Genomic DNA, 21,622 nt, shown 5'->3' with positions numbered 1-21,622 from the left:
AAAGCACCTCCATTAAACTTGCTTAATGCTTTTCTACTTACTAGCAGAATTTTATGTATGATCTTACGATCTTTTTTGCTTCCTGGTGTTGGCTTTATTCTTTGTGTGTATGTGTGTGTGTGTTTATTGCTTAAGATATATAGAAAAAATAGTAATTTAAGGCCTGAAATGAGTACTGTGTTAGCTTGTTGTCTTGTTAAAGCTGCATATACTAGCTGCAAATAGCAGTAGCTTGGATGAGTGCTCTGTTCCTTCTCTTATGCGAAAGTTTTTTTCTGTTACTTTCAATGATGATCATAATCTGGAGAAGTGAAGTTTCCAAGGAGATATTATAGCAGCTTTTCAGGGGGGAAAAGGAGGCTTACAAGACGGTTGGAGAGGGACTTTTTACAAGGGCATTTAGGGATAGGGCAAAGGTAATGGCTTCAAGCTGAAAGAAGGGAAGTTTAGATTAGGTAGCGGAAAGAAATTCTGTGCTATGAGGGTGGTGAGGCACTGGCACAGGTTGCTCTGCGAAGCTGTGGCTGCCCCATCCCTGGCAGTGTTCAAGGCCAGGTTGGACGGGCCTTTGAGCAACCTGGTCTAGTGGAAGGTGTCCCTGTTCATGGCAGGGGGTTGGAACTGGATGATCTTTTAGGTCCCTTCCAACCCAAAATATTCTATGATATCCATGTGATCTGCCCATTTTGCAGTCTTGAAATCTGTGAAAAGTATGTGTGCTCTGTAGGAACTAGAAGGAGGCCATTAGTTTCTTTTACAGTTACTGAGATTCACTGAATGCATGAAATTAGGTTAGACTGAAACTAAAAAGTGACCTAGAAACCTAGAACTGTACATGCTGTTATCAGAACATTGTATTTTAAAGTTTTGCCACACATGAAGAGGGCAGGTAACTTTGTCCCATCTGTTACATTCCATGCTGACAGTCCTTCACTTTTATAGAGCTACCAGATTTAATCTCCATTCAGACAAGCTCCCAGTTGTGTTTGGCAAAGCATTTTAGTGCTGCTGAGATTGGCTCAGTAGAGTTTACAGGAGCTAATTAGCTGAGGTAAATAGTAAATGTTGTGCAGCATGCTTTAGATTTTTTTTTTTTTTTAATTATAAGTAGGTATGCTGGAAGAAAATAATAAGGAATCTGTTCTCTGTAGTATATGTTATATACAAGAAAAAACCCTTTAAGTAGTTTGAAAATCAGATTGTCAGAACCAGTATTTAAACTTGCTGGAGCTGCAAAGTAGATTGTTCTGAACTTGTTTCTGTATAGCATCACCTTATTTATGCATTGAATTAGGTAAACTGAACTGCAGTGTTATTCAGGAAAGCGTAGTCAGGTCCAAAAGCAGAATCCTGAAGTTTTGAAATTAAGATACTATTCCTTATTAAACTACAGTTAATAAAGTATAAGACTTAGGGAAACATGAAGTGCTTGATACAGGTGCTGTCTGTATAGCATCCGTAATCTTTTACCATTTGTAGAAAACGTAGCTAAGAGTACTGGGAAGTCTTCCAGGAATCTGAAATAGAAGTTGGTGAATAGAAATTAATGATGAAGTTAGAAAGGGAGCAGATTGAATTGTAGTGAAATAGGAACAGAAACGGGTGACATCACCTGTTGGATCGAACATTGGGTGAGGATTTATTGTGCTGGTATCAAATTCATTCTGGCTAGCATATCTGATAATTAAGTGTTCTGAATAAAGCCAGTTGGATTTCTTACCATTAAATGGGGTAAGGTGTAGTTTCTTGATTTTTATTAATAAAGGTAAAAGTTTCATTAGTTCTGGAAACAATTGTTTAACTGCCACAAATATTGCCACATGAATCCAGGTGATGTAAGAAGCTTAATGTTGAAGCTTTAGTGGGCAACAGTTCAGATTAATAGTCATGCAGAAATTTTTCTGCAATAATTTGCTAGCATCATGCAGTATTACTTAGCTACAAGAAAGATGATTTATTTTTTACCTTCCATAGACTTGAAGATTTTTTTTTTTTCAGTTATTAACAAATAAGTTTTTAGTTAAACTCTCCATACTACCCTCTACACTTGGCACTTATCCATTCAGAGCATGTACTTTGGCATTTAAAACCAGCAAAAGTAAATTGTGGCTACTCCACAAAAAACATGCAAAAAACGGAACCTGGTAAAGTTGCAGTTGTCTTGTCATTTCATGTTATTCTTTGTTGCCTTTGATGGTATAGGTATTCCAAGGCCCAAAATATTGCTTACTCTTTGTTCTGTAATTGTACAACAGTTACGTAGTAATGCTGTCCTTATCCAGCTTCAGGGCATCTGATTGCTAATGATTCTGTTTCATAAATATATAAACAGCAGTTATTACCTAGTATATGTAAAGTCATGTGTACATAGAGCACCTGTTACCTGACACTGCTGTGGTGTTTGTCTTAAAAACCAGGAGCAATTATTGGGGGATGAAAGTTACTAAATAAGATTACTTTTCTCCTGTTTTAATGGTTTATCTATGCCTTACTGAGGTAATGAGCATGAAATTCGCAATGCAGATATGATCTGATGATCTGTTTCCTGATAGAGAGTTGTATGTTGTGTTGAATGTTTCTTCAAATATGAATTTATTTTGATAGGATATTATCTACCAAATGACGATGGAGAATTTTACCAGTTTTGTTACGTGACTCATAAAGGAGAAATCCGTGGAGCAAGCACACCTTTCCAGTTCCGTACCTCTTCCCCTGTTGAAGAATTGCTAACTATGGAGGATGAAGGAAACTCTGATATGTTAGTGGTGACCACAAAAGCTGGACTTCTTGAGGTTTGATTCAACAATTCCTAAAATGTTTTCTTCTTTTTTTTTAATATACACATATACACACACATGCATACATTCACAGGTATTGAAGAGCAAACCAAGATGAAAAAATCTACGTATGTATGTGTAATGTACATATTTTTGCCTGGCTCTCTAGTATTTGATTGGAGTTCTGAACATTTGCAGGTTAAATGAGTAAAGATTTAAAACTGATTACAAGTATGGTATAGCACTAAGCAAAGACTGGGAAACCGTAAGAGGGTAGTTGCCCATCTCTCACATCTGTGCTCTCCAGCTCACTGAAGGAGCAAAGATAACCCTGTGAGGTAGTGCCTGTTTTACGGACATACGTTACAGAACCTGTATACTTCTGTTTGTGCACAAGAGCCTTGGAAACAAAGCTGAATAATTGCACGTGCCTAAGTATATTAGAATAGCTCTTGTTTTATTTAAAGCGGTGTTCTGTGTGTCGTGTTCTTTGCTAGATGGATGTGGTTAGGCTTGTATGCTTACATCCAGAGTCAAGATGTTTCCATTTGATATTTTGTGGGCTGAAAACTAATTAAACCTAAACAAACAAAAAAGCCTACACCAAACTAACTTGATTGTATCAGTTGCTTATTGGAAAATTGCTCAGTAGTTTCCTTGCCTTGCTCTCCGACCTTTTATCCTTTTTTCAGTTGTGTCTAGGCATATACATGCATTTTATTTACAGTTTTCAAAATTTAGGGATAAGAGACTTAGTATAGGGGTACATCTAGGATATTTTTGCTTTTCATATATGTACTCATAGTACTAAAATGAATGAAAAAGAATTTTTCAAGTGTTTTTGATTGTCTTGGTTGATAGAATTGCAGGGTGGTTTGGGTCAGAAGGGACCTTCAAAGGCCATCAAGTCCAACCTCCCTGTAATAAGGAGACGTTTTCAACTAGATTAGGTTGACCAGAGCCCTGACCAGTGTGACCTTGTATGTTTCCAGGGGTGGGGCCTATGCCTCCTCTCTGGGCAACCTGTGTCAGTGTTTCACCACCCTTGTTGTAAAAAAGTACTTTCTTATATCCGGTCTAAACCTCCCCTCTTCTAGTTTAAAACCATTACCCCACATGTTGCCCATACTTGTGGCAACAAGTACTACTAAGAAGTCTCTACCCATCTTTCTTATAAGCCCTCTTTCAGTATTGAAAGGTGGCAGTTTATGTGCCGGTCTTTACTTTTGGCTATGTGTCTCTTCATGTTTTATTTTTTGTGAGATTCCCCAAACATCACTTGAGAGGGTGTGTTTGTCTCTACACTCAGCAACCATTTTTTCACCAAGCTGTCATAATTATAATTAGCTCTTCCATAGTTGCTGTCACTTGGGAACAGTAAAGGCACTTCACTTAAGGAGCTAAAACCTGACTATAAATTAAAACACAGCAAATTGTGCTATCTAATGGTAATGTAGTACTGTTCAGTTAAAGGAATGAAACTTCAAGAATTTGGGAATAATGGGAAAACAGTAAAATAGCTGAGCCAGAGGACACATATTTTGTGCTTCTACTTAAACACTGGAGTACTTTGTTGCCACTTAATGCATAGGAGTGAAAGGGAGAAAAATTACCAAACCCCAATGTTTTTGTTTTTACAGTTTAAAATTGAAAAAATAATAAAAGAAAAAGAAGAACTATTAAAGGTAACTTCTGTTCTGGAAAAGGAAACAGCACAACTCAGAGATCAAGTTGAAAGACTGGAAAAAGAACTTAACCATGAAAAGCAGAGATATGACCAACTGCAAACAGAGCAAAAGGTTAGTTAACTGATTAAAGCTGACTCATAATGTCTGTAATCCTCCTTTTTCAAGAACCAGTTAAACTGTGTGAAAATTGGCTATCAAAACCCCTCAGTAGTTAGATAGACATTTACACTAGAATAGGTCAGTTCCTATTAACCTCCTGCCACTATTCCTTTTATGTCGTAAAATGGTTAAAATATTTAAGGCTTTTGGTACCAGGCTTGGTAAGATAATTGATGACAACTGTTACAAGATGTTTGACATTTAACTGTGGAATTCATAGTGGAATTCGTTGATAGTTTAAAATTCGTTTACATTAACTTAAAATGGAGGAAGGCTTTTCAAAAACCTCCCATTAAGGGTATTGAAAATGGTAAAAAACTCTGGTATTAAAATCAAAGATCAAGGCTTAACAAAGAATGCTGCTGCCAGAGTATACCGTGAGTGAAAAGTAGCTAGTCGTGTCTCTCAAAGGCTTCACAAGTTCTGAAGGTTTTCAAAGGGAAAAGAAGAACAAACCTAAAAATCAGTTTACAGTGTTAATTGATAGAGAAAATTTAAATCTAGTCTAAACCAAAGCAAACCTAATTTGCAGCTCTACATATGGTAAGGAGGAAACTCAAATATAATAAAAAAGACACAAAAAAGTTGGACCAAATCTATTTTTAAACTGCTGCTTTTTAAAAAAACAACTTTTAGGAGAAAATTAAAAACATGTGGGAGGGAGGTGGTGACATGGACAAATTTGAAGTAATGAAGCCTATATAATTTAGCTGTGGACAGCAGTTAATAGGCTATTTCTGAGTACTAGTATGTATATGTCAACAGTTCTGCATGATATACCTTTAATAGGAATTTGTTGAGGGAATTTGAAACTGTTGAAACTTTGTAGTTTATTTTTGAGCAGTCATAGTGAAATGAACTAGAAAGTTGGGTAAGGAAAAAAGAAAGGATAAGGTCTTGTTTAGAAAAAAGATTTTCCTATAAAAGAATGATTTTAATGTCAAGTACATGGGAGAACTAGCTTAAATCAATGAGACAAAAATTGTATACTTAAAAGCATGCATTTTATGGATTTGCAGAATCATAAGCTTGGTGAATAAATCTGAGCTACAGATATCTTTCATTGTCACTAGAGGTTCTTATTAAAAAAATGTTTTAATTTGATGAATACATTTAGACTGTATAGGAACAAAAATGTCTTGATACTTTCTCACATTTTACCGTGGATTTAAATAATCAAAAATAGTTTTGCCTTTAAGATACTAGATCTTAGCAATTAGAATTAATTTTCAGGAATGTTCGGGGGTTTTTTGTTTGTTTGTTTTGGCCTTGTATTTTGTTGAAGTGATGATGCAGTGTGAAAAACTTCTCAATTATATTTAGTGGAGCTATATGTAGGTACCTAATCTGAGGCTGATGCAGATCTACACATGTCTGGAATACTGTGGAAGTTTTCTAGCTAATGCAATTATTTTTTGTCTTGTAAAACTAATCAGTCAAAAGTTTAAGTCTTGTATGTTCTATTCTCTAATCTTGTTTTAAAAAAAAGAAACCAGTCTTCTGAATTGAAAAAATCTAATTTGTTTATATGTATAAGCAGAATGTAAATTGAGTGTTACTCTTGAAAATTACACAAGCATCTACTAAATCAGGTGCAGTAAGTTAGCTTTTTCATCATTAGAAAGTTCAGTAAACAATACTTTGTCGCTTTCTCTAACCTTTCCAATCTTAAAGATCCCTTCTGTCTTCTTGCCTCCCTACCCCAACACATGGAATACAGTGGGGGCTCAGGGATTATATGATTTATCTTTGTTGGAAATGCATACAGTGTGTTAATGGATTGATTTAAAGATTCCTGAGCAGCATTTATGCAGTGCACAGTTGGATTACAGTAACTAGGTTTTATTTTCCTTGTGTTTATTTAAAAAAGAAATAAAAACCCCCAGAAAACCCCTCCCCCCACAACCAACCAGCAGAACAAACTCTCCAAAACTACTCTCTGCAACCCCCCCAGCTAATCTAGTTGGTTCCATGTGATGTGAATAATTGTTATTGGCAATAAGCCTAAACAATGCATTAACTTGGATTTTTTTTTTTAGTATATATTAGACTATAAGGGATAACCTTGAAATGCTAAGTAATCAATATATATATATTTATTTAATTTAACAGCTTACTTACTGTGAGCTAGGTTGATTTGGCTTGGTTTGTTGAGTTTTGTTGCCTTCAAGTTCCAGAATGGTTATTTTAACTAAATATTTCTATGGGCTTTTATTTCTGCTCTTTTGTCACTAAACTTTTGATACAGAAATAGATAAAAAGTGGAGGTGATAAATTAAAAATCTGTATCTTAAAAAATGTTTAACTTGGGCAAAGGTTTAAGTATTTGGAGTTATGTTAAAAAAAATCTTTCAATGTACTTTAGAGCATATTAGGCTAAAGAAAAAGCACTAAACCAAAATAGCTCATATGAGAAAATACAGTTATTGTAAACACTATATATCATTACCTTTGTAGTTTGAGGAAGCTGTAAATGATAGCAATCTTTATTTCTGTCAAAGATAATGCTAAGCTACATTTAACCTATGTACAATTTCTTAACAACATACTTAGTTTTTTTCTTTTTGCAAGTACTTCCATCATGAAATGCACAGAAAAGAGCCCTCTAAAACCACAATAGTACAAAATACTGTATTTAAAAAGCAGCAATTGTATGAGCGAAGGAAGTGGATATGTCTGTATTACACACATGCATTTGATTCTCATGGAGTACAGAGCTGCTTAGGCTGCTGATGTACTGGCAACTACTATTTGGTTATTACCATTTGTATTGTGGTAAGGGGGCCCTGGATTTATGAACCCCTTCATACAAACTGCTCATCAGTCTCCCCCTTTTCTAAAAATCTTACACAGTTTCTTTGGAGCAAATAATACGGGTATCTCAGCTCATGTCTTTATCTTTTGATCAAATACATTATTAACCTAACTTGTATTTTTATCATAGAACTGAACAGAATGTGGATGGTGTGGTTAGAAGTCATAGTACTTTGGTTATCTTATTGTGTAGTGTAACATTTAGAAGGTAGATTAGTTTTGAGTTTATGATACGAAAATGTTTTGCTAAAAAAAATATCTTAAATCCCTTAAATCCCCCTTTTTATTGATGCTTATTCCTATGCCTTTAGGCTACATTCATCTTTGTATTGATTTTTATCAGTCCTTTGCTTTCATAAATAGATCAGGAGTAGTTTGGATCATTGAGAAATACCTGTAGCAACATTGATTTCTTAATGTAGACAGGATAGTTGTTGACAGTGTCCCAGCTGTATCACAATTAGTCTTTCCCTCCCACTCTTGATTACTTGATATCTCTTCCCTACCTAGTTATTCTCATGGAATTCTGGGCAGCAGAACTGTTGTCTTTGTCTGCTTTTTGCCTAGTTGGGATGTTTTGAAAGTGGTCCTTTAGAGGCTCTTTAGGAAAAATACTAGGAAACAATTGATGTACTTTTAGCTTTTCTCTTCAAAATACAGCAGTCTATTAAAAAAAAAAAAACCAACAAATTTTAATTTGTGTTCAACACATAAATGGCTCTGCAGGCATAGTTTTACCAGGTTGTCATCACAATCACAGAAAAGAGTACATGCAAGACACACAGCTCTTTGCTAGTCAGTGTTTGTGCTCAGATGGGATGTGCTCTCCAGCTCCACTGTTTATAATGCACACTCGTATGCTATGATTATTACCATTAACTTGTGTTAATCACTCCACCTCGGCAAAGCATAAGATACTGTAGAACCTGGGACAAATTCAGTCTTTATTTCTTTTAGCTTATCTTTTCTCATAGCCAGTGGCTGCTTAATACAGAATGTAGTTCTTCTGAGAAGACCAGGTTAGGGAGAGGGTAAGTGAATCTTTCCCATTCTCCAGCTCCCCAGTATGCACACTCTTTTTAGTTTTCTGAAAAGGTCTGTAGTTTCAGTTGAAGGAAAACAGTCGCAATATTCCTCTGCAGGAATATTTTCATGCTTGCTAAACCATTCCTAGACTTTTATTTTTTTTCCTTCCCAGATGACACTGAATTAGCTCTTACATGGTGTGAAGGTTTAATGTGCCACTGCTCTGTGTAGGAATTCAGAGTAAATGTGAAATTATTGGGACTGTTTCAGAAATGTCACATCTTTTTCTTACAACCTTCTGTTTAGTGTTTCCGAGTTAATTTAACTAGGATGATGTTCCTTGATAGCATACTTTGAGTCATGCTGTACATACAGCTTGCAACTCTACTAATATAACTGTTAAAATAATGATGTAATTACTCACTATGACGATTTTACCTAAGAAGGTGACATATTGTACACGGTCACCAAAATTGTTCCAAGTTGTTTTCAACATTTCAACTTTTCGTTTGGTTTCCTACTGAGATAACTTGTTCAATGGTACATCCTCAAGTATGTTGAATCACATTAGTAAGCTGCTTTTACCTGAATATATTTTATTTAAAAAAAAACCCAGAACATTGACTAACAAAACCTTAGCCTGTTTTTATCTAGAAAATAATAATACAAATACTTCTAATCACATCTTTGTACATTATGAATCTAAAAATACATACCTTTGGGATGTGGTTTAGTGGTGGACTTGGCCATGATAAGTTAACGGTTGGACTTGATCTTAAAGGTCTTTTCCAACTCAAATGATTCTGTGATTCTATGAAATAAAAAGAATTCATACTTCTTGCTGTTGTGTTCCCAGTTTTGCATGTTCTTGAACTGTGTATAAGCTCTCTGGCAGCAGCGCACTTGCCTGCTGCTTTAAGATACAGTGTTACTGTGCTGAACAAGGGAAACGTGCCATAGTTATTGTGTCAGTCTTTCATCAGTCACTCCTTCAACACTCTGCAACCCTTCAGTTTTGTGAACACAGGGTTTGTAGGTTTCTGTAGAGAGCAGGGCTTGCAAATGATACTTTTGCAATCATTTGTCTCCCTCTAGTGGGTTGAGAGCACTTCTGAACTGGTTTCTTTAATGTTACAGTGCTAACAAGTCTTACCCTTGTGGTAGTAGTTTCCATAAATGTTTGAGTCAGAAGCAACAGATTGCAGATTACCTGCTCATTCTTTGATTCTGTGAACATTTGAATAGTGTTTCTGTTATGACGTTGCAGAAATGGAGGCAGAAATGAATTTACTGACTAGATAAACTTGTTCTTTCATGCTTTTAGAAAAGTTAAATGGTGAATTTAACTTTCAAAAGTGGGCTGATTCATCTATTTGATAAGTAGTTTTAATAGACAGCCATCAAGATCCACATTCTGCTGACAGGCTCTACATGCAGAGTAGCTGTATTCATTGAAAAGTTTTATTTAAATATCAGGGATTAATTTAAATTGGCTTTTGATGCCATTTTATAAGGAGAGTTTCTCTGCTTAGATAGTGATGGAGTGCTGTAGTGAAGTGTGATATGTTAGCAGTGCAAGCAAGTGCCCGGTTCAGGCTGCATGCATCAAAGTGAATCGGGTACTTTTTCAGTGCCTCTTTAAATCAAGCTGTATTGATACTCTTTGTATGCTGAATGTGTGAAAATCGGATGGTCAGAGAGAGGCATTGTTTTAAGAAAAACCAAACTACCCAAAAAGCAATACGTCAAACATCAACCAAAAATCTGTACCCCAAACAAAAAACCAATCCCTCCACCAGACTGTGTAAATGATTTAAAGATACAAATTAAATACTTGGAATTGTTCAGGTTGGCACCAGCAATTACAGCACCCAAAGGTGCTGTAAACATCATATGAAGAGAAATGCCTGTTTTATTTTAGTGACTGTTCTATGTATGAATATTTCTTAAACTGGTTAATTGAAATTTCACTGGGTGATTAACCAAATTCATTTGAGATGTTCTGCACTTCACATTATGCCTTCATGAGAATGACTCTTTGCAAAAGCAATAGCACATAGTGGAATTAGAAGACATTTTAAGAAATTAACCTTGTGAAATATAAATGCATGCTGTAAAATCAGTGTGTATAAATACTTCAGCTGCCTCCTGCAAAAACTTGTGTGTCAGTGGTCTTCAGGGCAGTAACTGAGTGATGTGACCTCGATGAGCTTTTACTGAGATAGGCCTTAGTTTTGTAGAGCTGTGATCTGTTTAACAATGTTAGTTGGAGAGATGTAACACACATTAGTGTAATATCCTAGGTTTTTGAAGTAGAGTATCTTTGGTGTGTTTAGAGCAGTCAGTCATAGTCACAAAGATAAAAGCTTAATATATTTGAGCTTACTTAGAATGAGTTTACAGTTTTACTGAATGCTTACAACTTTATTTTAGAAAATAAAAATTGCAGCTTCAGTTTTCCATACAGAACATTCAGGTCCTGTGTCATGAGCACACTCGGATTTTGCAGCGGCTGCAATGGTACTATGTTGTGTTCATCATCTCTGTTTAAAGGACCTCTGAGGAGAGTATGATGCCAGCCAGGTGTTTTACACCATTCTGTTGGAGCTGCTATGATGTCAATGGGATAAACAGAAGGCTCCTGCAGATAATCCATCTAGATCCCCAAAATTCTCTGCAGGGTATGAAGCATAATGGTTTCTCTGGCAGTAAATTACATCCAGATAAATCAGTCCAGCTGAAAGGTGCTGCTGCCTTTTTTTATTTTTTAATTTAATAAATAGCCTTTTATTTGGTGAATTACCTCTTTGACATCAGTGTTGCAGAGCTCCTTCTTAACCTCTCATTCTTCTTCATTGCTATGTATGAATTCTGTAGAAAGTAAACTGAAGTTATTAGTCATTAATCAAAGGTGGATGCTTTAGGTGTGGAATGGCTTAAAAAAAGTAGGTAGGGAGTTTTTACATGTTTTGAAAAGGGAAGATGAAGCGTAAAAACCCCACGGTGCCAGTTGACATCCTGCAAGATGTCACAACTAGAAATAGTCTTGAGTTGTATTTTTTCAAGTATCTTATTCTGTCTGTTGGGTTAAGTATGCCTTAAGTATGCTTGAGAAAATGTATCTGTTGATTCACAGAAAGGGATGTCTATGCTGCTTTGCTTCCTTTAACTGGACTGTACTATGAAATATTTTACTGGTTGTGCAAAAATCCGTTAGAAGTAAGAAATAAGTAGGGAAAGCGTGTTATTCTTCATTGTTGAGCGCAAAGATTTTTGTCATAGTTCAGTGTTATAAAAATGGTAATCTAGGAACTTTATGGTTGTTCCATTCTCAAATGGAAATTAGTAGTAAATTTGCAGTAGAAGTTAAATAGATTTTAAACGTGTCAGGGAAGAGCACAGGCATGATCTTCACATATCCTTTTGATAGATCTTATAATAGCTGTAAGAGGTTTCAGTTGGTGTATTTATGATTAGTTACACAAGCCTAAAGCAACTGATCTGTAATTTAGAACTTTTTGATATAAAGACTGTTCTTTCAGCAGCTGTTCATAATGTATTAATAACCAAATCATGTTATGTGTAATAGCAGTTCTTTGCAGGGGGAGGACAGTGTTTTATGGGATTACAATAAATTATTTTAAAAATAATAAATATTGAATCTTCTGCCATTTTAGAATAGCATTAAAGATTTTGGTGCCCCCATCTGACTTCTCATTCCTTATCTGAAGGTACATAAAAAATGTCAGAGTGGAATTATGATTATGGGGAACATAAATTCAGTGGACAACTACATCAGATTTTCTTTGTTTCATTTCACTAGTGAGTTTCCTATTAGTTACAGGAATTTCTGGTTTGGTAGCTTTGTTTTGCAGCAGTGAAACTGGCATAAGTAATTTCTGACTACTTATTCTGACTCTTGTGCAGTTTGCATCCCCTTCTAACCATAAGGCTTCTGCAACTCTAGGGAGGAGGGATGGGGAGAACTGTATTCGTAACTACATTAAAAATACTATCCAGAGTAAAAATAACTTTTAAAATTGAGTTTTAAAACCAGTTCATTAAAATGATTCATGCTCTTGCTGTGTTTTATTTTCAGTTAAGAAAGTGGAGGAAAAGGTATAATATTTGGAGATGTACCAGATAAATAAAGTAAATAATAATTACAGAAAGTAATTATCTTTTTTGTAGTAGAGGTGGTACATGTAGTTGCTCTGTTTATTATATTTTTCCCTTTTAGACTCCTTCTAAACCAGTCAACTTTTACCTGTAAAATAGCCTAAGAGCACTCATTTTAAGTTTTACAGGCACTGAAACCACTGTAACCAGAGCATATGTGATTAGAATTGCAGCATCTAAGTTGAATTGCTAAAAATTCTGTAAAATAACAAGTCGTTTCTAAAAATTAATGCTTTTTTTTTCCTTTCAAAACTGTAGGCTTTGGTTGTATCTAAACAAGTTTATTAGGTGAGAATCTGTTAAGTATGGAACTTTTACATTTTAATACCATGTCCCCTTAGAATAACTAGCAAAGCAGCATCAATTGTAATGCTGTTTGTGGAGTGAATTTTTTTCAGGCTATTAATTCCTTTTAATATATGTTACATTTGGCTGCCTGTTTGAACTGTTTGTACTGTTTGTATATGTAATGTATCAGATTAAATTCTTTTGAAGGCACTTGGGTTACAACAGTTACAGTTATGCCAAAGTGGTGTTTAGAGAAAACACAGATATGCATTGAAATAGACTTTTTACTATGCTAGGCTTTCAAAACAGGGGCAAGTAATTAGTCTCCACTGCACTAGGAAAGGACAAGCAGTTATAATGTGTGGTGGTGCTGCTGGTTACATAGCAAGTTTTACTTGAAATACTAACTTTAATTAAAATATCCTGGCTTCATTACACCAAGTATATGTATATTTTTGTTCAAAAATAAAGACCTTATGAAAATTGTGTGTAGTCATCTCCAATGCTGTTTTCAAAAAAGATGCATATTTGTGATCACTTGAAATTCTTTATTATATTAAGGCATATAATAAAGTAATTCAGAGTTTAGATCTAATGTATTAGCTCTTTTTTTTTTAATAGCATATATAACAACAAAAAAATCTACTTTATGTGCTGGTGTAGTGTTTAAGAAGTGATTGAGTCGTCAGTTATATTTGCCCCCCTTCACAATTCAGCACCCCCTACCTCCCCCAAAAAATCATAATGCCCAAACTTCTGTTTAGTTGCTTGTAAAAGTGGGGCTTAATTACACTTGTGAACAGTGTATTTTGACAATTAATGAGTAAAAGCAGTCCTCATTATATTTTATTGTACTTAAAACATTGTTAGTTAGGTTGGCATCTGGCCAGTAGGGGTTCTTTGTAAACTCTGGCTGATGTGTTTCTCTTGATGGAACAGTACAGTCTTGTTGTTTCAGGACATTAAGTTTTGTTTAACAATGAATAGATGAACTGGTGCTTTAATCTTCCAAATGTAGAGCAGAAAGGCAACTTGTACCTTAGGATCTGTACAAACACTGTAAGTCATGCTGTAGTTAGGCATGTTGGTCGGTTTGTCTTGACCTTGTTTACAGTTTGGTTCATACCACTGTCATGGTTGATACTAAGCTGAGCTTTATTTCAGTTTGATATCAGAAATGGTAGAAAATTACCTCAATATGTGTGTTCTGCTTTAGTGTTACTAATTAATTTGCTCAAGAAAATAGTATTATATTGAAAATAATGTTTTTCTGAGTTATTTAAGATGAGCTGACTTTAAATGGCCATTTTGCTGTGGTGGAGGTGATATTTAGCTGTCCACTGCCTTAGAACATCTTGGACATTCCTGTAATTAGATAATGTGATACTTAACAGTGGCTTCCCATTTTGCATCTGTCAGTTCTCTGACAAAGGAATCTGGTTTGGGTATTGCCATCATTCTCTGTCTCAGCTTCTAATATGCAAGAAATAAATCCTTCGATTGTTTCATGAGCTTCCATGAGATTTGTGATACCTTCCACGTGTTTTAGCTAGGAGAATGTAGAGTGGTAACTAGCTCTAAATCAGAAGTTCTTCTGTTTTTCTTCCCCCCCCCCTTTTCCTGCAGTTATCTTTATTGTGGCTTGTTTGAGTGGTGTAACTGGTCAAATGCAAGCTCTCCTTTTCAAGTAAAAGCAAGTAAACAGAGAAATAGAAATTCTTTGTTTTCTAAGCTAGGCAGTTGATGGTTAGTTTGCAGAAAGGAGATGGGCAAAAGATACGAAATATAGCTTTGTTCGTCCTATACTCTGAAGTCTTTGGTAGTCTCTGTGTAACTGAATGCTTGTGCCAAAACAAGCATTCATTTATTGACTCCTTATTAATATATTAACTGTGCATAGCAAGTTTAATATGTTTTTATATAGTCTGTCTATTTATATATACTTGAAGTGCGCTTGTACGTTTTAAGGAAGAGAAGAAATCTAAGAACTATATTTTAGCACTAATTCAGGTAGCATGTTGTAGTTTTGAAGATATGCACTCTTAAATGACATCTATTTGCAATTTTTTTTAAAGAATAATATTCAAGCATCGGAAGCTCTTAAAACTGAAATTGATGATATGAAGAAGAAGCATGATGAGGCTGCTTCAAAAGTTCTCCAGCTTGAGGAAGATATCATGACTGTTACTCAAAAAGCCATTGCAAAAGAAACTGAGTTAGACAGGTATTTAGTCATTTTGGTCCATACCTTCCTCATTTTGCTGTTTTTTTTTCCATAGGTGTGGTGGTTTGTTTTTTTTTTAAAACTAACAGTTTTTACTGTATGCATTGATTTTCTGTATTAATAGCTCTATACTGTTAATTTGTCAATGTCTTAGTCTGAAGCACAAACTGAAGAAAGTGATGCTTGAGAAGGAGCAACTTGAATGCGTGTTAAAGACAGAAAAGGATGAAAAAGAACTTTATAAGGTAACTTTATTCCTTGTACCTGTAAAAACTGAAATGAAGTGGTTTGAAATTAATTATGTTTTATGGTTAAGTCGAATAAATTGAATTTGTTAAGGAAGAAAGGAAATGGGTAGCTTCCGTGAACATATTTTTAAGGCAGTTATAGATGTTCTCATATAAAAGTGAATGAGGAAAATAACATCTGAATTCATCTCATGGTATAAAAAGGTCTCTAAGAAGCAGAATGAATCACAAATTTGTTAAAAAGCAGGCATAGTAACAAAAAATAATAGTGACTAGTGAGGAAGTTCTGTAGTTATACAGTACATCACCCAGTAACTAATTTTCTTAACACAGTTTTTCACAAGTAAATTACATTTTACTCTTTGAAGTTCTCTCTCCAGACTGTTTCCTAGATCCCTGTTCTTAAGTCTTGTGCATAACTCTGAGAAGCTTTAGGAGGATCTGTATCTATGACCTCATAGCAGCCTTCCAGTATCTGAAGGGGGCCTATAGGGATGCTGGAGAGGGACTCTTCATTAGAGACTGTAGTGACAGGACAAGGGGTAACGGGTTAAAACTTAAACAGGGGAAGTTTAGGTTGGATATAAGAAGGAAATTCTTTCCTGTTAGGGTGGTGAGGCACTGGAATGGGTTGCCCAGGGAGGTTGTGAATGCTCCATCCCTGGCAGTGTTCAAGGCCAGGCTGGACGAGGCCTTGGGTGATATGATTTAGCATTAGGTGTTAGGTGTCCCTGCCCATGGCAGGGGGGTTGGAACTAGATGATCTTAAGGTCCTTTCCAACCTTAACGATTCTATGATTCTATGATTCTATTTTTAGTAGCCTGTCTGCTTTCTTTTGCTGGTATTGTGACACCATACTAAAATAAAATATAGTGCCTCCTTCCCCAAAAGGCAAAAAAAATTTATATGCCAAAATAATGAAACACTTAGCTTGTATGAAGCAAATCAAGTGTATTTAAAGGGTTATTTCTGTTCATAGGAAAATGTCAGTACGTGGCACATATGTACCAGAAGTCATTAAACCTCAAAACACCTTTCACAAGGATGGAATCCCTTTTTTAAATGAGCAACAAAAATCTTCTAGTCTTTGGATAGAGAACACCTGAGTGCAACAGTTATCCTTTATTAGGCATAATCTGATAAACTTTATGACATTTTATAATGTCATCAACAGTTCTAGAGTTGTTAAAGCAGTTTTTTGGCTTTGGAAATCAATGTTGCTGAGGCAGACCTGTTTGCTTAGATGATTGCAAGTACATACTACCAGAAGTTTAATTTCTCTTTAATTTTCTTGAGGTCATTTCTTTTTTGTTTGTCCTTAGTTGTACAATATTTATGAAGAGAGGAGTGAATTTGGGATAGTTTCATTTGTTGTGGACAGAAATCAGGGCCTTAATTTCTAGGTATAGAGTGGAGCTGTTGTAGGTGATCTTGCTGAAGGAATTCCAGGCAGAAACTTTGTTCTGGAGGGCAGTGATAGCAAGTATTTACTTCTATATTTAGCTGTTGTAATCTGTCTTGGAGATGAGTTAGAATTTAGTGAACACTTAAATGGGCAGGTGACCAGTAGATTTCATAACATGGAAGAAGAGTTTGACATTTTTTAGCATCATTACAGATACACTTGAAGAATACAGAAATAGAAAACACCAAACTAGTAAAAGAAATCCAGACGTTTAAGAATTTGGATGCAAACAAAGAAAGCATGATATCGTATTATAAAGAGGAGGTTGACAAATTACAGCTAGTCATAGCTGAAAGAGAAAACAGGAAGAAAGCTTTTTTGCTCTCCTCATCCAACAAGGTAAGCGTTTAAAATAAATGTATCTAAGGTTGTATGTGTTTCACAAGAGAAAGAAGTTGAAGATGCCACGAGTGGTACAGAATGAAAGGCAAGAGGATTAATAGTATTCTCAGTAGATGCAGAAAATGAGCAAAGGAGTGAATTCTGTTTTATTTCTGCACATTCTGAGCTTGTCTCTCACATGATGAACTGTGAGGTGAACTATGTGTGGAAGAAGTAGTTTGTAAATTCAGTAAAAGTGCATCAGTAAAAGTACTACACTCTAAGTTGCTTTTTTAACTTCATGAGAGAGGAAGGAGGTTGAGGGGAAAAGTTAATCATGGTGCTATGTTGAGACTGCAGAGAGTGATGGAGGAGAAAAGAGGAGATGGGCTGAAGGACTTGTTAGGTGAACATGCTGTCAAGATACAATGACACAAAACATGAGGAAGAACAAGGTAGCATATAAATGGACTAAATTTATGAGAACCCGTAGTGCCCATAGGACCTCTAAGGAAGCGGTGACTTTTGCTGTGTGGTGTGGTAGCATTGTGGTTAGCAGTGTGGTATAGTAGGAGAGTGAAACTGCTGAAGAACTGGTACCTGTGCTGTTCATGGTCCAGGTGAGTTTACTTCAGACTAGTTTTAGCATGGTACTATGAATAGCCGTATTGGGTTTGTGTGGTAGGGTTTTGGTAGCTGGAGGACTATAGGGGTGTCTTTGTGAGAGGCTGCTAGAAGCTTCCCCTATGTCCAGTAGAGCCAATTCCAACAGGTCCGAGATGGATTGTGGTAGTGCCTCTGGGATAATGTATTTAAGAAAGGGGAGGAAAATAAAAAGAAGCAGCACAACCTCCAAAAGACAAACCAAAAAAGTGGGCAGGAGCAGCTGCAGCAGGAGTGAGAATATGTGACAGAATCCAAGGTCAGTGAAGGAGAGAAGGAGGTGCTTCAGGCACTGAAGCAGAGATTTCTGTGCAGACTATGGTGAGGGAGATTGTCCCATTCCAGTCTATGGAGGAAACCATGCTGGATGCCTGAAGGAGTCTGTGACCCTGTGGGAAGCCTGCGCTGGAGCAGGTTCCTGGCAGGACCTGTGGCCCTGTGGAGAGAGGAGCCCATGCTGGAGCAGGCTCCTTGCAGAACTTTCAACCCCACGGGGGACCCATGCTGAAGCAGTTTGTTCCTGAAGGACTGCACCCTGTGGAAGGGACCCACATTGGAGCAGTTTGTGAAGAACTGCAGCCTGTGGGAAGGATGCACATTGGAGAAGTGCTGTAAAAATAGCTAAGGGACAGGACTACATGGCATTTGGGAGCCCATCCCTCTTTGCTTACAAAATGAGTATTAGTATTCCTCTGGACTTGTTATGCTAAATGATTATTCAGAAATTACCAAATAATGAACTAGAAATGCCTGAACTTGTGTCTAGACTGAAGAAAATGAGAACATTATACCTTCAGGAAGCCTAGAGGCTGCAAGCAACTTATAGTAGCTTTGAATATATTATAATAATATATGATCTCTATTATATATTACATATATTATAGAATATATACATATATATTACATATATAATATTACGTATCATATAATAATATATACTATTATATAATAATATATACTGTAATATATATGTTGTGTCTTATATGTATTATCTTGTATGATATTTATTATAAATTGTATATTATTATTAATATATTATGCATTTTAAAAATTATTAATACTAATTTTTATAATTTCTATCATTATTATTGATCCTGGGCTTTTCAGAGGAATGAGAAGCCAGTAGTGGAGGTTGGTCAGTTGGCCCTTGGCCTGTCCTGTGGAATTGCAGCAGTGCTGACAGTCTCAGTGCCACATGCTGCAGCTTGCTCTTCATCATTTTTATTCTCAGTTCCTCCTGAAAAAACTTGTTATGCAAGATCTTGGGAAATGGAGCTATGAGGAAAACATCCCAAAGCTGCTTTACTGTGTTTTACATCAACCAGTTATAGGCATTGTAAGACCTCTTACTCTGTTACCTGCAGTAGCTTACTGTGGGATGAACTTGGGTTTTGAAGCTGGATGGCCATTTGTTCTTGTTAAGACTTCTGTGATGATATGAACAAAGATATTCTGGAAGACAGACTTTTTTGCATGTTTGTTTAAAACTAAAGCTGAAAGTACAGCAAAAATCCGGTGTAGATAAAATAATATTTAAATGTGCTTATATGTCATAGTGAAATATGTTTTCACACTATTGTTATCAAAGAAGGCAAATGGAGAAAGTAGAGCTTGGGTGCTAACCTCTTGATTTAGTTGTTTTGCTAAAGCCACCAGGAAAATCTCATTTTTCTCTTAAATGTTTCCAATTCCTATGCCAACCTTTAAGGTTTGAATTAAAAAATGATGTATTCTATTCTCTATCTTCTCTTTCCTAGGAGGATGCAAGTATTTTAAAAGAACAGCTTCGGAAAGCCGAAGATCAAATTCAGGCTAGCAAACAAGAAGCTGTCCTAATGTCAAAAGAGCTGAGCGATGCAGTAAACGTGCGAGATAAGACGATGGCAGATCTTCACAGTGCACGCCTGGAAAATGAAAAATGCAAAAAGCAGCTTGCTGATGCTTTAGCTGAACTTAAAAAAATCACAGCTTTGAAAAATGATCAGGTAAATTGTCAGTATTTAGTACTGAAGTTTATCTGTGTTTACAAAATCTGTTGGAGCTAGCTTTGCTGAAGTTGGGGAATAAAATTTTTATGGATGATTAGTACAAATTATTATCAAATTCTCTTTTGACACTCAAGATACTACCTTAAATCAAGCGCATGTTAGCTGATTTGGAAGGTTGTTAATAAAGGAAGTTTTGGCTACTACTTACAGCAACTCCTTTCCACCACCACCCCCCCTCCCCCAGTATTTTCACAGAATAATACAGTATTTCTGTATATATTATTTTGAATCCTGTCCCTGTCTGAATTCTTTTATGTGAGCCACAATAGCTTAAAATTACATTCAGATATGTAAATTGATGGGTGGAATTTTTTTTATACTGCTCTTTCCTCATTGATGGATTCTGTCTTGATTTGAGTCCTTGCATTATTTATAGTCAAAGTTAATTTGCTTTAGTATTTGTGAGTATAAAAATATTAATGTCGTGGCAACTATCTTGAATTTCTCTTGGATGAAAATCTAGTGAGCTAATACAAGTTCCATCATTCTGACTTAAGTGAGCTTTGCACTGTATCTCTGTGACTGCAACTGCATTGGATTATTTTGCTACTAGGATTACTGTAATGATGTAGCAGTTTTTAAAAATACATTGTGCTGAACAGTAATTAAAATAGTGCAGTAAATACAAAGTGAATAATACAACCCTCAAAAGAACTATTAAAATATCCAAGAATTACATGGTGGTTTTTTTTTTAAGAATTTCAGTAATATACAATGTTTTTGAATTGCATCCTGAAAAAAGTAGCAGATCATCTGAATGATTCATGTTACCAGTTGGTAAACATAGTTTGCATCGCTCATGTATCAGTGTTACAGCTCAACTGAATCTTTTCTAGTAAAAATATAGTGAGTGTGATAGAATATAGTTGTGGTCTGTCCATGTTTGCTATAGCTGTCTATAACATAGCTAGAACACCTTCTGGAAGGTGTTCAGACTTCTGATATACATTAGTCAGTCCACAGAATAAGAATCCTCTTCACCTGCCTCTGGTATTATACCAGTGCCTGTTTACTCCCTCAGTGTATCTTGACTGGAGTGAAGTTCAGCACAGCTGCTTTTCTCTCTGCTGTACTACTCTCCTTTCCTTCCCACAAAGAAAATAGGAACTTCTTCTGCACATACATAGAGTATTATGCTTTTTTTAATTGAAAAAAGGCTCTTTGGGAAATAGTGGTATTCAAACAAAAAAGGAGAACTTTTTTTTATTTAAGGAAACTTCAAACACAGTGGAGCAGGAGCTGCGCAGAGAAGTTGAAGATCTGAAGCTTCGTCTGCAAATGGCAGCTGATCATTACAAGGAAAAATTCAAGGAATGTCAAAAACTTCAAAAACAAGTAAACAAATTTACAGAACAGGCAGTAAGTAGAATGGGAGAAACTGCTCTTGCTTTTTTTAACTTTTCAGCAACTAATTAATTTCCTTCTGCAAAACCCAGTGCTTTTTAAAAAATTAAAGCATGTGGTAAGCAATGGCTCTTTAGTTTACCATTTTCTTCTATAATGCTATGTTATTTCTATGATTCTTTTTAGGTAGTTGTTGAAACCCAGTATAGGATTTATAGTAACTGGTGTATGTAGAAAGCTAACTGAACCTATAAACATAACATTGTTCAAAGAAGAATTTTGAAACTGAAGCAGGAAAAAAACCCGTAATTACTACTGTTCAGTAACATCATTACCACAAAAACCTCCCCAAAAAACACCAGAAAACCCCAAATGAA

The 21,622-nt window shown here is 35.7% G+C and overlaps 1 protein-coding gene across 3 annotated transcripts in view; it reads left to right on the top strand.

Annotated features, from left to right (window-relative positions):
- Window positions 1-21,622, top strand: part of TAX1BP1 (Tax1 binding protein 1) — a 59,357-nt gene that overhangs the window by 19,269 nt on the left and 18,466 nt on the right. For 2 of the 3 annotated variants that reach the window (XM_057424863.1, XM_057424862.1), the window contains exons 4-9: window positions 2,605-2,792; window positions 4,418-4,576; window positions 15,007-15,155; window positions 15,310-15,400; window positions 19,611-19,838; window positions 21,114-21,260. In XM_057424863.1, coding sequence (XP_057280846.1) covers window positions 2,605-2,792; window positions 4,418-4,576; window positions 15,007-15,155; window positions 15,310-15,400; window positions 19,611-19,838; window positions 21,114-21,260 — 962 coding nt within the window. Of the gene's footprint in view, window positions 1-2,604; window positions 2,793-4,417; window positions 4,577-15,006; window positions 15,156-15,309; window positions 15,401-17,022; window positions 17,209-19,610; window positions 19,839-21,113; window positions 21,261-21,622 lie in introns of all 3 variants that reach the window. The other variant, XM_057424864.1, reaches the window with a different exon arrangement.

The sequence above is a fragment of the Pezoporus wallicus genome, unplaced genomic scaffold (assembly GCF_028554395.1).
Source record: "Pezoporus wallicus isolate ANWC-B61680 ecotype Strahan unplaced genomic scaffold, APGP_CSIRO_Pwel_v1 contig_3181, whole genome shotgun sequence".
NCBI lineage: Eukaryota > Metazoa > Chordata > Aves > Psittaciformes > Psittacidae > Pezoporus > Pezoporus wallicus.
Note: the sequence above shows the minus strand (reverse complement) of the source record. Positions and strands in the feature narration are given on the sequence as shown.